Below are 13,412 nucleotides of genomic sequence, written 5' to 3'. Positions count from 1 at the left end.
TCATACTGAGCCCTTCCTCAAGTGAAGCAGTCTCAGCAGTCGGCTCCGAATCTCCTTGGTCCTGGCCCCATAGATGATTGGATTGAGCACAGGAGGCACCAGCACATAAAGGTTCGCCAGAAAGATGTGCACATTCTTGGGGACTCGGTGCTGGCCAAAGCGGTGGGTGAGGAAGGAGAAGAAGGCGGGAATGTAGAAGACCAGGATGACTCCGAGGTGGGAGCCACAGGTACTCAGAGCCTTGTGCCTGGCATCTTGAGAAGGCAGGCGGAAGACAGCATGGAGGATAAAGCCATAGGAAATGGCAATGAGGATGCAATCCAGACCCACGGCCAGCAGAGCCACAGTCAGCCCGTAGACAATATTGACCGTGATGTTGGCACAGGCCAGGCGAGCGATGCCCATGTGCTCACAGTATGTGTGTGCCATGACATGGTGACCACAGTAAGGCAGTCGCCTCAGCAAGAAGATGAATGGGGAGACAACAGCTATACTCCGGAGTATGCCAGCAAGGCCAATTCTGCCTATGACAGTATGGTTGAGAATGGCTGTATATCTCAGTGGGTTGCAGATAGCCACATAGCGATCAAAGGCCATGGCAAGAAGAACCGAGGACTCCAGGGCATAGATAGAATGGACACAAAACATTTGTGCCAGGCATCCAGCAAAGGAAATCTCACCAGCATGGAACCACAAAATGGCTAATGTCTTAGGGACAGTGGTGGAGCTGAGAGCCAGGTCAGTGAGTGAGAGAAGGCACAGGAAAAGGTACATGGGAGCATGAAGAGCCCTGTCTGTCACAATGACCAGGATGAGGGCAGCATTCCCAGCCAGAGCTACCAGATACACGGCACAGAAGGGGATGGCAATCCAGACGTGGGCCCACTCCAGCCCTGGGATCCCCGTCAGGAACAGAGTGGCTGGGAGGCTGTCATCACTGAGGTTGGAAGTTGACATTCTGCATGGAAATAAAGGGCTCAGTCCAAGGTGTGATTGTATGACATCAGATCCTTGGTTCATTCTTATAAAATGATGACCTTCCTGTGAAACAATCTTGTTTAGTCTGAGAAAAACATACTGTTTTTAACTTGTTCCAAATATTAAAATACTGTATCACATATAATCCTTTTTTCATCTATTTCATATTGTCAAAATTCATGTACTGATTTCCACATTTCAAGCGCCAAGCATACCTAACAAAATCCTTTGTAGGATACCTGGACTCCTAAAAGTTAGTCCTAATCTGTCACAAAAATGTTGTAGAACCTTTAGAAAAATCTTTTCCCATTTCTGGAGAGTCTCCGAGTATGACGAACAATGAGTCTGGAATCCTAGTCACAGCCTTTCTACCTATTTAACATTGGATAAGTTCCACAATATTTTTGAGACTCAATTTTCTCATTTATAAGTTGGAAATGACAACACCCAGCTTCCTTATCTCACATTATTTTTTGTGGGTAGGAAAGAGTTAAGTATATGGGATTTAAATGTTTGGACACAAAAAATAATGTCCTCCCCATTTATGTAAGCTCTTTTTCCTATAGCCACGTTTTGGAGTCATATTGAGTATTATCTTTATTCTATGTCTGTTTTACCAAGGGGAAGCCCAATTTCAGGGAAATAAACTAATGCAACCCACATCACAACCCATGTTACTGTCAGACTGAAATTACATCTCAAGTTTGGTGTTTTCACCTCACTTAGCCTCACTTATATGACGGATACTTGAATTCCTATCTTTTCCTTCACAGATACTCTAATATCAGGATCTAATGCTGCAATCACTTTACTCATTATCTGGGCTTCGAAGAGACAGATACTAGCGAAAGCCCCTCCTAGGTGCCTGGGGACTTCGAGTGATGGCCCCGGCCTCTGGAGGAAAAGAGCGTGAGTGGTGGAATGGAGGGCTGGAGTCACTGCCAGGGAGAGAACTCCTGTTCTCCCTTCCCAGCCTATTCTTTCCGGCAAAGGAAGATTTCCAAAGATTCCTGTAGGGAAGTTACTAGTTTGTGAGCCGCTCTGCCGTTCTATGTGGGTACCAGAAGGCCTAGGTCCAAACAAAGTTGTTTTCCAGGGGAACAAAGACGTGTGCTGGAGCAACACTCTGAGTGCAATGCGGGTATCCTTCCAAATTCGTCCCACTCAGCCTTGGCTCTGGGTCAGTATGAAGCCTTGGAGACCTAGACTTTAATAACTGAACTCTGAGTTCTTTCTTGGCACATTTTTTTTTCTGTAATCTGATTTCAAAAACATACCTGTGTCAAGCGACCTGAGCTCACAAGTTGAGCATGCTGAGGCCGGAGGTCTGTGACGGGGTCACCTGTGAGCATGCGGCCGCGTGGAGAGTACGTGGTAGAGCGACAGCTTGTGCAGGGGATGCGCGTCTGAACGCAGTGGTTCCTTCAGGGATGTGAAAGCTGTGTTCTTGGGCAGGATGGATGGAGTGATCTGGAGGGTGATCGGGGCTGAGTGTGGAATCTGGGTTCAACAGTCTGATCCGCCCTCACTTCTGTGAGCTCACTGACTATCTTCAGCTTAGTTCTGAGTTCTAGCCTCCTCTGGTCAAAGAATTTGATAAGTGAGGTTATTTATTGACTCTCTCTGATGCTCAATTATGAAAACCCAAGGCTGTTTGCTCTAGAGATTTGATCCATGGTGCTCATTCTTAGGGAGACAATTGGGAGGGGTTGAAAAAAGAGGAAGAAATGAAGAAAGAACATTTTCCCTAGGGAATTTTCAAGGAAAGTGGAAATAAAATCTATTAAGTTTTATGTTTCTCTTCTCTTACTTCCCCCTTTCTTTCCTTTTCTTCTTTTTCTGCTTTCCCCCTTAATTGTGGTATCTCTGAATTTCCAGGTATAGTGGCCCATGGTGTTCTGTGAACACCTGGCATCATGAATGCTATATGTAAATCAGGTGGTTAGAAATGACAGTGGGGAGGCCTAGGCTCCATTGTTACCCTTCATAAATTCAAAAATAAGTTACTAAGAATTTTAAGAACACGGCAATAGAATACTAAATCAAATACAGGACCGTTCTGAGCATAGGCATTATGCCACTGTATTGGTTTTACCCCCCCAGAGCTCGCCCTAGGAGTGAAGCCCTCAGTTCTCTAGCCAGATTCACTCAGATCCTTTGACATTACCCATCTATCAAGCCTTTGCAGAAAAGGTTCCTTCCATCAAAGCCTTCAGAGTGCTGCACTCTTTTCCCTTGTCCATGCGTGTCTCCTCTCATTTTTTAAATTAATTTATTTGAGAGAGAGAGAGAGAGAGAGAGAGCGCATGCACAAGAGAGTGGGGGAGGGGCAGAGGGAGAGGGAGAGAGAATCTCAAGCAGACTCCTTGCAGAGCAAGGAGATCACGTCCTGAACTGAAATCAAGAGTCAGACACTCAACCTACTGAGCCATCCAGGCACCCCTCCTCTCATGTTAATACAAACCAGGGATCTTCAAAATTTTTGCCTAGGTACTTTCCAAAAGAATTTTGCAACAGTATATACTCCGTCAAAAATGTTAAGTTGACATCAAAAAATTGTCATTTACTATTTAAATATTAGAAAAAGATACAATGTACAGTAGAGTGTGAATATTGATGTTTTTAAGATAAAAATACCACATCAGTCTTTTAAGTGTATTCTATGGAATGTGCACAGCCTTGAAATTTTCTTCCCCTCATTTATTATCTATTTAAAAATACATGAACAGGGTTTCCATAACTGTCATATATATATATATATATATATATATATATATATATATTTTTTTTTTTTTTTTTAGAGAGAGAGCATGAGTGGGGGGTGGGGGATGGGACAGAGGGAGAAGGAGAGAGAATTCAAAGCAGACTGCACACTAAGCATGGAGCCCAACAAGGGGCTCAGTCTCACGACCCTGAGATCACGACTGGAGCTGAAATCAAGAGTCAAACACTTCACCTACTGAGCCACCCAGGCTCCCCTGTAACTGTCATAAATTTAACATTATTGTTTTGTCTCTTCGAAGTTGGTCCATTTTCCTACATATTAATTTTTGTGCTTAAAAATCTTGTGATGATCACTCTTCCTTCCTTGCTTGCAATAAAAATTTATATGCAAATTGGAATTATTATTTTATTTTCTTCAATCAATAGGCTCTGAGTGTTAAAATGTTCTACAATTACAATTATTTTAAGTACACATTCATACAAGCAATAAAAAGAAACTTTAATTTCATAAATTATTACACATAAACCTATTTTTAATACAATGTTTTTAATAAGATTGATGGGGGTTTTCTTATTATTCCTTCAATGAATTTATATATTCAAAAATCAATATTGATGGTATGAGACAAGGTTCATCCTTAGTTATCTCCATATAATTTTTATAAAAGTTCTGGGAAATCTTGTTTTGAACTCAGTAGTTACGAGTGGAAGGAGTTTGAGTTGCTTGGTACACTGACTTAATAGAGACTCAGTGAGTGCTGGAATCAATTTCTGCTGTGAGAGAGGGGATTCTGCTTATAGAAGCTTAAAGGAGAGTGCCCACAGAGCTGGGGCCCAGACCTTCAAGAACGGGCCACCAGGAGCCGGCGCTGGTATGTGTAAGTTGTATGACAAGGCTGTTTGGAGGTAAGCGTGGAAAAAAACCACCACAGACTGGAACCAGCTCCTTTTATATGAATCAACTGCTATTGCCGAGGATAAACAGTTGCTTGGGTGACAATGACAGAAGCAGAAAGCTAACAGGAAAAGTAAACCCCTTCTTTGAGCTCCAGTCTGCATCTAATGGCTCCTATTGGCAGAGCCTAACAATATATTTAATTTTAGAGCTTTCCGAAACGGCCAAAATACTGTCATTTAAAGCCACCTATTATTCTTAGAATAAATATGCATAAGGCAGGGACAGCAAACCCTAGCTCGTATGTGGTGATGTAATTAATAAAGTGGCTTGCTCTGAGCCAGTTATTGAAATTAGCCCTCGACTCGTTGGTTAGGACCCAGAGAAGGACACAAGAAAGCATGAAATTGAATTTAAAATTTTTTTTTCAGATGACTGAATTTTTATAGCTAAATTTATAATCCTAATCCTAAGAAAGTTAAAATCAGTACCATAAAAATCAATCTCTTTCTATCAGAGATGGTTTTTCTGGCAATTTAGGCTTTGTTCCATTCAACTAGCTCCTTGTTATCTATCCTGAACCAATCTTATCAACTAGCTTCTCTGATGGTATCCCTAGGACTGCTTAATACTCTAGAAAAAAATCACCAATATCCGCAAATTAACACACTATGAATTTGCAGCCTCATACTTCAGCTTTACCAAGCAATTATTCTATTTGAAGCAGTTAATTTTCTCTATCATTCCCCTTAACTGCCATTTCCAACACCCACTGATCTCTTAGAACTTCCTGCACCACTTATGCTAAGCAGCTAAACTATTCAGAATTTGGTGACTACTTAAATAGATATGAAGAATGCATGAGAGAAAGGATGTGTGGAGTGATAGTCAGCTTTTCACCTTAGCTACCAAAGTCATGCCACTCATTGAGAAGAGGAATCTAAGAAGAAAAAAGTTTACATTCATATTTTGGGCATTTTGATTTTAAAGTTCTTATGAAACAGCAAATTAAAGGTGCAAAGTAGTCAGTTGGAAAACAAGAAATAAATTAGAGCAGGATATACAAATGAGTTAATTAGTGTGTTTCAAAGATAGTGAAAATCTGATTTTTCTTTCAAGGTTCAGAGAAAGGACATAGAGTCAAAACAGAAGCTAGCTTAGAAAAGAACCATGGATAATGTTAATATTTAGGAGAGAATGGAGGGAAAGCCATTTGTAAAGGAAACTGAAGAGAGGCACCGAGATAGGTGGAGGACCTGGAAGGAGTGACATTACTGGTCTAAGAAAGGAGAAAAAAATCAAGAAAGAAGTGAAGTCAACTGAATCAGTCTCTGGACTGAGAGTCCATTGTATTTAGTAATGTGGAGGTCAGTGGTGACCTTGGAAGCATAGTTTTACGGTGTGACGTCACTAAAATATGGTCTGTTACGGAGTTAACGAGGAACAAGAAAGAAGAGACAGTGAGAAGAGGCGGTGGCCCATGAGCATGCCCGTTAGTAGGTCACAATGTATCCACTTTCCCTAAGCTGTAGAAAGTGGACCTCTCCTTATAAGACTTGAGGAATAGACGGGATTGGATGTTTCAGCTAAAAAGCTAATAGGTCAGAAGTAGAGAGATGAGTTAAGACCAATACCTAAAGAATTATACATGCCTCTGTCATTGTTTAGCTTTTAAACTAAAAGAGATCTGTTTTGAAGAGCTTAAGCAGGAAGATTTGGGTTTTTAAAAATCACTCTGCCAATGGAGGGACGGAATGGCTGAGTGCTGGCAGATTTGGTGCAGGGGCCAACAGAAGTCTGTTCTGGGAATTCAGGTGTTGAAGGTCTACTCTTGGGCAGATATGGCAAAACAATTTGAAGAAATGTTACAAGATGTGACAACTAATCAGACAACACAGTTGAGACAAAATAGTTAATGATGCATAGAAATGTTCAGGCCGTGGCTGATACTGTCAGTGCCCTTAATAAGAACACAGGGGAAGAAAATAGTGGACCTTTGCCTGTCTTTCCTCGTGAAAACAGAAAACCCCTTTTGGTTCTTACTGTCCGGACAGTTCCTGAGCACTCTCCAAAGTCCTGTTACTGACCGGAGACAGTGTCTCAGATTCCCATGCTGTCTGCTCTCTCTATTACAAATCTAGATTAATCTAGAAAGTATGGTACTCATGTAAGGGGTAAACATATAGTCTAACAGAAAAGAATGAACAGTTCACAAGTAAACCCATATATTTATGGTCAATGGATTTTCAACAATGGTATGAAGACTGTTTAATGGGTAAATAATAATCTTTTCAACAAATGTTGCTGGGATAATTGGATATCCACATGAAAAAAACTGGAGAGGGATCTGTCTCAATTTATATATAAAAATTAACTCAAAATTTAAAAAATTAACTCAAAATAGATAAAAAATCTTAATGTAAGGTGTAAAACTATTACACCTTTAGAAGAAAACTTAGGTGTATTAGACAATGGTTATTTTGGTACAACACCAAAAGCACAAGCAACCAAAGACAAAATGGATAAATTGGACTTAATAAAAAACAAATGAGAAACAAACTGAGGGCTTCAGAGGGGAGGGAGGTGGGGGAATGGGATAGACTGGTGATGGGTAGTAAGGAGGGCACGTATTGCATGGTGCACTGGGTGTTATACGCAACTAATGAATCATCGAACTTTATGTCGGAAACCGGGGATGTACTGTATGGTGACTAACATAATATAATAACAAAAATTAAAAAAAAAATAAAAATAAATAAAAAAAATTAAAAAAAGTCTTTTGTGCTTCTAAGGATAGTGTCATGAAAGTGGAAAGACAACCCACAAAATGGGAAACAAATAATTTGCACATCATATATCTGACAATAGTTTCATATCCAAAATATATAAAGATCTCCTACAACTCAACAACAAAAAGTCGAATGAACCGATTTTAAAAAGGGCAAATGATTTGAATAGACATCTTGTCAAAAACAGACATGCAAAGAGCCAACAAGCACATGAAAAGATGTTCAGTTTCATGAGTCATTTGGCAAATGCAAATCAAGATCACTATGAGATACCATTGCACACATATTAGGAAAACAAAACAGGAAATAACAAATATTAGCAAAGATGTGGAGTGTTCAGAATTCTCTAGCATTGCTGGTGAAATATAAATTGATGAAGCCACTTTGGAAAACCATTTGGCTTTTCTTCAAACAGTTGAACGTTGAGTTACGGAATGACTCAGCAGTTTTACTCCTGGGTATATACTCTAAAGAACTGAGGACGTATTTCCATACAAAAGCTTACACATTAATATTCAAAGAAGCATTATTTGTAGCCCCAAAATGAGACCAATTCAAATACCCATCAAGTGACCAATAGAAAAATGTGGTCTATGTAGACAATGGAAAATTATATCAGAAATGGAGCACTGATACATAATGAACCTTGAAAACATGATAAATGAAAGAAGCCAGACACAATCAGCAGCACATTTTATTACACTTAGATGAGATGTTCAGAAATAGTCGCGTCCAAAGCAATAGAAAGTGAATGAGTTGTTGCCAGGGCGCTAGGGTAAGTGATGAAGCTTTTTTTCAGAGTCATGAAAACGTTCTGCACTTAGATATCAGTGATGATTGCACAACTTTGCAAATACACCAAAGATCACTGACTTGTACACTTAAAAACTGAATTTTACAGGGTGTGCATTATATGGTAATAGCAAAATTTTAGAATTTTAGAAAGGAAATCATAGAATCGTGTAATCTTTGAAACTTGTAAGTTCAACTGCCAGCTGTTTATGCGACACTACAGATGTGACACCATGCATAAAGCAGGTGCAAGCCCTAGGTTTGGTTAGGGGTCCTGAGAAGGGGGTCAGGGTTGTCTCCCAGATAGTCGCTAGTGGCCTTATGGGAAAGCCAGACATTTACAGGCATAGGATGACAGAGAATAGTTTCCATTTATTTTATCCTTTTTTTCCTTCTGTGTTCTCTGTTTTTGAGGGAGGTTGCATAGGGAAAGGCAAAGACAAGAAAGATAATCAAATATGAAAGAAAGGATAAACAGGGAAAAAGATAAAGATGGTAGTGATTAATAGGTATATGATGTATGTTCCAGGGTCACTGCTGGATAAACATTTTTATTAGGTTTTCTGAAAATGTTAAGTGAATAAACGAACAGTCTATGTTTGGACACAGCCCTGCCACTCAGTGGTATTATAACTTTGGAGCTGATTTAACCCACGGGCACTAATTTTTCTCATCCGTAAAATGGGAAGTGAACATTTCTGGCTCCTGGGTGGTTCAGTTGGTTAAGCATCTGCCTTCAGCTCAGGTCATTATCCCAGAGTTCTGGGATTGAGCCCAGAGTCAGGCTGCCTGCTCAGCGGGGAGCCTGCTTCTCCCTCTGCCTGCTACTCCCCCTGCTTGTGCTCTCTCTCTCTCTGCCAAGAAAATAAATAAAATCTTAAAAAAAAAAAAAAAGTGAACATTTCTTTCTAAGTGTGGTTGTTAGAATAGAAAGAGACAAGACTCAGAAAGTTCTTGATGGAGTTTAGGAAACACTGTAAACACCCAGTATCGTTGATGATTGTTGCATTTCTATCACCTAAGACTCAAGCCAGCCCTACATTCTGGCTTCCCAAAGTCCCGTAAGAAGACAGTCCTGGAGTGGGGACTTGGTGTGGGGAAAGGAAACCCTGGAGCTGAAGATCTGGAAGAATGAGCTATATTCTTAGCTTCCCATTTACTAGCACTGGACCCCCTGGTGCTCACAATTCATCGTCTGCCAGAGCTGTCTTAAAACTCATATTTGAGAGAATCTCAGAAGCCATGAAGACATGGTGTGGGGACAGGTAAGCCCTGCTCAGCAGGAGGAGAGGAGGCATTACTTCGGCCTTGGCAAACAGGTCTGACTCACCCATGGGAATAGACAGCAAGCAGAGTCCACCGGGATTCTGCTGTGAGGAACGTAATCCCAGCAGGGTTTGACTGGGGCATATTAAGGGTTTACCATAGCGAGGCCCTCCACTGCTCAGAGCCTGACAGGCAGCTCCTATGAAATGTGGTGTGTGTAAGGTCTTAGACGGACTTGGCCTAGCTTGGGGAAAACACACCCCATCCTTGTGGAGCACTTGGGGCATCGCCCTGTGATGTTCTCAGTATTCTCAAGAGGTGTTCTTGGCCTTATTTCTCTTTTTTCTTCCTCTCCGTGTTTCATGGTCTGGTTACCGTCTTCCTAAAATTCCTTCTCTGGTCTGGCATTCCCCTTCCCTCACTTGACTCTCCCATTTCCATAGTATTTCTTCTATATTCTTTATCCCCTTCTCTTTGTCTCTTCCCTGCCCTTCGGTTCTTCTCTGTCTCTCTAGCATGTCTCTCTTCATCTTCTTGCCCACTTTCTGCTTTGCATGAGCACTGAGTAAACAAGGAACAGAGTAGAACATTCCGCTGAACTCTAACATCTCTAATTAGGACCGGAAGGAGGTGCTGACACTGACCTTTTGCAGCAGCGGGCTTTTACTCAAGACAATTCTAGACTTCCTAGAGTGGAACGTGTGCTGGGATGGAACGAAATCCAGGGGTGGGTGCTCAAGAAGGGAGTGACCCATGGTATCTCCTTAAGACCATCGCCTCTAAAACCCTCGGTCAGTTTCTTTGTGTGGTCCTAATGAGAGCTCATGACACCGTGCAGGGTTCCCAGGGCTTCTCTGGTTCATCCTCCTGCTTCTTCCAGTCCAGGGATGTGGCTCAGCAGCCCCACTCTTCGGCAGTAGTTCTCTGAAACTTTGTCCCAGACCCTTATCCCTCTAGCAGGGAATTTCTCCCTGATTTCTAATCTGGTTGGTCATTGGTATAATGCCGGCTTTATGGCAGAGAGAAAGCAAGTTTCCCCCCAAAGATACATAAAATAATAAATTACTCAGTGCTGAGTAATTTCATTCAAGTGTTAGGAACTAGCCATGAGAGGTACAGGGCCTCTAACACCCGAATTCCAAAACTAGGTTCCAAGGAGGTTTGGACATTATGACATATTCCTAAATGTAGCTCCCTCCCCAAAAGGTTGTTTCTGAAATTGCACAGTACAAGGAAGATGGCAAATGCATAGATTACTCCTTTATCACCCCTCCTCACACCTCGTTGGGCTGGTTTAAGGCAGTGTTTCTCATTCTCTACTCCAGGTGAACTTGACAGACTCTGCGCTGAAAAACACTTGTCTGTTACAGAGATGAAAGAATGCTATTCTTGAACAACTCATAGAAAAAGTAAGGCAATGGAAAGAATGGTTTTAGCATTACAGTTTTTCTCTCTTAATAATTCTTAAGCTTTTGCAATTGACTTCTGCTTGTCTATACCATAAGCTATTATGCGATAACAAGTGTTTTAAAATACATATATTGAAGTTTAACATAAATACATTCAACGACTTTTGTGCTTTGGGAAAGCACAATGTACCATTTATTTTCTATCTAAACATGCTCTTAAAATAATAACTCTTAAATAATAACAATTATAGCAAGGCTTCTATAATGCTTACTGTGGGCAGGGCCTGTTTCAAGTCCAAGTTCTCTCTCTCGCCCTCTCTCTGTTTCTCTCTTTCGATCTTACATATGCCTGTATCCATACCCGTAGGGCAACTCTCTTTTATCCCTGTCTTAAAAGTAAAGAAACAGGGCAAGAGAGTTTAAGAAATTTACCTAATGTCACTGGAACTCAAACCCAGGATGTTTTGGTGCCATGCTCTTAATTAGTATTCTCCGATGCCTCTTGAGATATTCCAAATTTCCAGGGCTTCTGCATGGACACGTCCAGTGTGAAATGTGGGCTGTAGACCATGTAAGCACCTCAGGGTGGAGACTGGATTAGTGAAATCTGGTTCAAGCCATGTAACTACCTTCCAAGAAAACCTGGACCACTTCTCTTCCCTTTCTTGGATACTTGGTTCCTCATATGTCAGGACGGATGTAAGTGTGAACATCTCGTGGGGAGTAGCTAAGATCATGGCTATGCAAGCTTAGGAATCTGGAGGAGAGCTGTGATAATCATTACATGGAAGTCATCCAGAGGGCTGCTGATGAAACTTAGTGAGCTGGTCAACTACACTGAAGAACTGTTAATCAACTCTTTTTCTGAAAGATGTCTAAGAAAGAAGTCTTTCTTTCAATGGTTAGCATTTCATGACTTCCGCCTCATCCTCACAGTGTATTTTAGGAATAAAATCTGTGTGTAATCACATTTAATAAACCTTTATGTTGCTTTTCCTTCCTAGGAACAACGGTAGTCTTAGACACAAGTTATAATTTCTCCAAAAAGTTGGATTGGCTGGTAACAAACGTCCCGAGCTTCTCATGGGTAACTTCACAGTCAATGCCTCTGATGCTCCCACCTTTATCCTGACGGGCTTCCCAGGAATGGAGGCCATGGAGTCCTGGCTATCCTTCCCTCTCCTTCTGCTCTACGCTGTCTCCATTGTGGGAAACGCCCTGATCCTTTTCATCGTTAAGGAGGAGCCTAGCTTGCACCAGCCCATGTACTACTTCTTGTCTCTCCTTTCAGTCAATGACTTGGGAGTGTCCTTTTCCACACTGCCGACTGTGCTGGCTGCCCTCTGCTTTCGTGCCCGGGTGATTTCCTTTAATGCCTGCTTGGCCCAAATGTTTTTCATCCACCTCTTCTCTTGGACAGAGTCTGGCATCCTTCTGGCTATGAGCTTCGATCGCTACGTGACCATCTGCAACCCCCTGCGCTATGCTACAGTGCTCACTAATGCCCGCATTGTGGCAATGGGCCTGTGTACTGTCCTCCGAAGCTTTGCCCTCATCCTAGTCTTCCCGCTGCTGCTGCACAGGCTGCCCTTCTGCCACCCCCAGAACGTCCTCTCCCATGCCTACTGCCTTCACGTGGATATGATTAAGCTGGCGTGTACTGACGTCTCCCTCAATAGCCACTATGGGCTGTCCATTGTGCTATTCACCTTTGGCCTGGACTCTGCACTCATACTCATCTCCTATGTACTAATCTTGCGAGCAGTGCTTGCCATCGCCTCCCGAGAGGAGCGCATCAAGACACTGAACACGTGCGTGTCCCATATCCTAGCTGTGCTCGTCTTCTACGTGCCCATGGTGAGCGTGTCCATTGTGCATCGCTTTGGTGCTGGCCTGCCCCATGCTGTCCATATCCTCATGTCTATTCTCTACCTTTTTGTGCCTCCCATGCTCAATCCTATCATCTACTCCATTAAGACAAAGGAGATACGTCGCAGGCTCCTCAAGGTGCTCTTTAGGGTTAAGTCCTGAGTTTCTGGTAGAGCTAGACCCTGTGGAAAATTTGGTGTTGGAGTTCTAACCATTCAGCAGAGAATGTTAGTGCTACACTCTAAAATATAGGATCAATGATCAGACATTTAGTCTGGTATATTGGGCCAATACCTGCCAGGACCATCTTGGGTCTTATCCATAAATCAACTATTTCAATGCCCTTTATCTAAAGGATATCTAAAGAAAAATGGTCTCTTTTCAAGAATAACCCAAAGAATGTCAAACATCACTAGAGAGTGAGGTAATTTTCTGGAGGAGCAGGGAACTATCTTCAAGATACTTGGTGACGTGATACTTGGACTTCTGGTTATGGGCCCGCACACTTCTGAGAAAGACAAGGGCAAAGAGGAGTTAATTACGGCCTAGATATCACATCTTTACCAGTATGCAAGTTTAGCTCGGGTGATTGGTTTCTGACGTTGCCAGGAGTCAGAGTGCCCATCATGCTGTTTGAAAAATCAAATTTTAGAGTTTGACAGCTGTGATAGTTAATATTACATATAAACT

At 41.9% G+C, this 13,412-nt stretch overlaps 2 protein-coding genes across 2 annotated transcripts; one reads left to right on the top strand and one right to left on the bottom strand.

Moving 5' to 3' along the window:
* Positions 1 to 957, bottom strand: LOC125282466 (olfactory receptor 52D1). Its single transcript, XM_048217306.1, has one exon. It carries the CDS (start codon positions 955 to 957, stop codon positions 1 to 3), a length of 957 nt encoding a protein of 318 aa, XP_048073263.1.
* A 10,979-nt stretch (positions 958 to 11,936) lies between these two features.
* On the top strand, positions 11,937 to 12,884 carry LOC113248244 (olfactory receptor 51I2-like). The gene has a single exon (XM_026489613.2). It carries the CDS (start codon positions 11,937 to 11,939, stop codon positions 12,882 to 12,884), a length of 948 nt encoding a protein of 315 aa, XP_026345398.2.
* Positions 12,885 to 13,412: the final 528 nt, after the last annotated feature.

The sequence above is a fragment of the Ursus arctos genome, unplaced genomic scaffold (genome assembly GCF_023065955.2).
Source record: "Ursus arctos isolate Adak ecotype North America unplaced genomic scaffold, UrsArc2.0 scaffold_22, whole genome shotgun sequence".
Taxonomy (NCBI): Eukaryota; Metazoa; Chordata; class Mammalia; order Carnivora; family Ursidae; genus Ursus; species Ursus arctos.
This window is presented reverse-complemented; position numbering and strand designations above follow the sequence as displayed.

Coding starts and splice junctions, on each gene's coding strand:
- LOC125282466 (XM_048217306.1), bottom strand. CDS start 957: ATGTCAACTTCCAACCTCAGTGATGACAGCCTCCCAGCCACTCTGTTC.
- LOC113248244 (XM_026489613.2), top strand. CDS start 11,937: ATGGGTAACTTCACAGTCAATGCCTCTGATGCTCCCACCTTTATCCTG.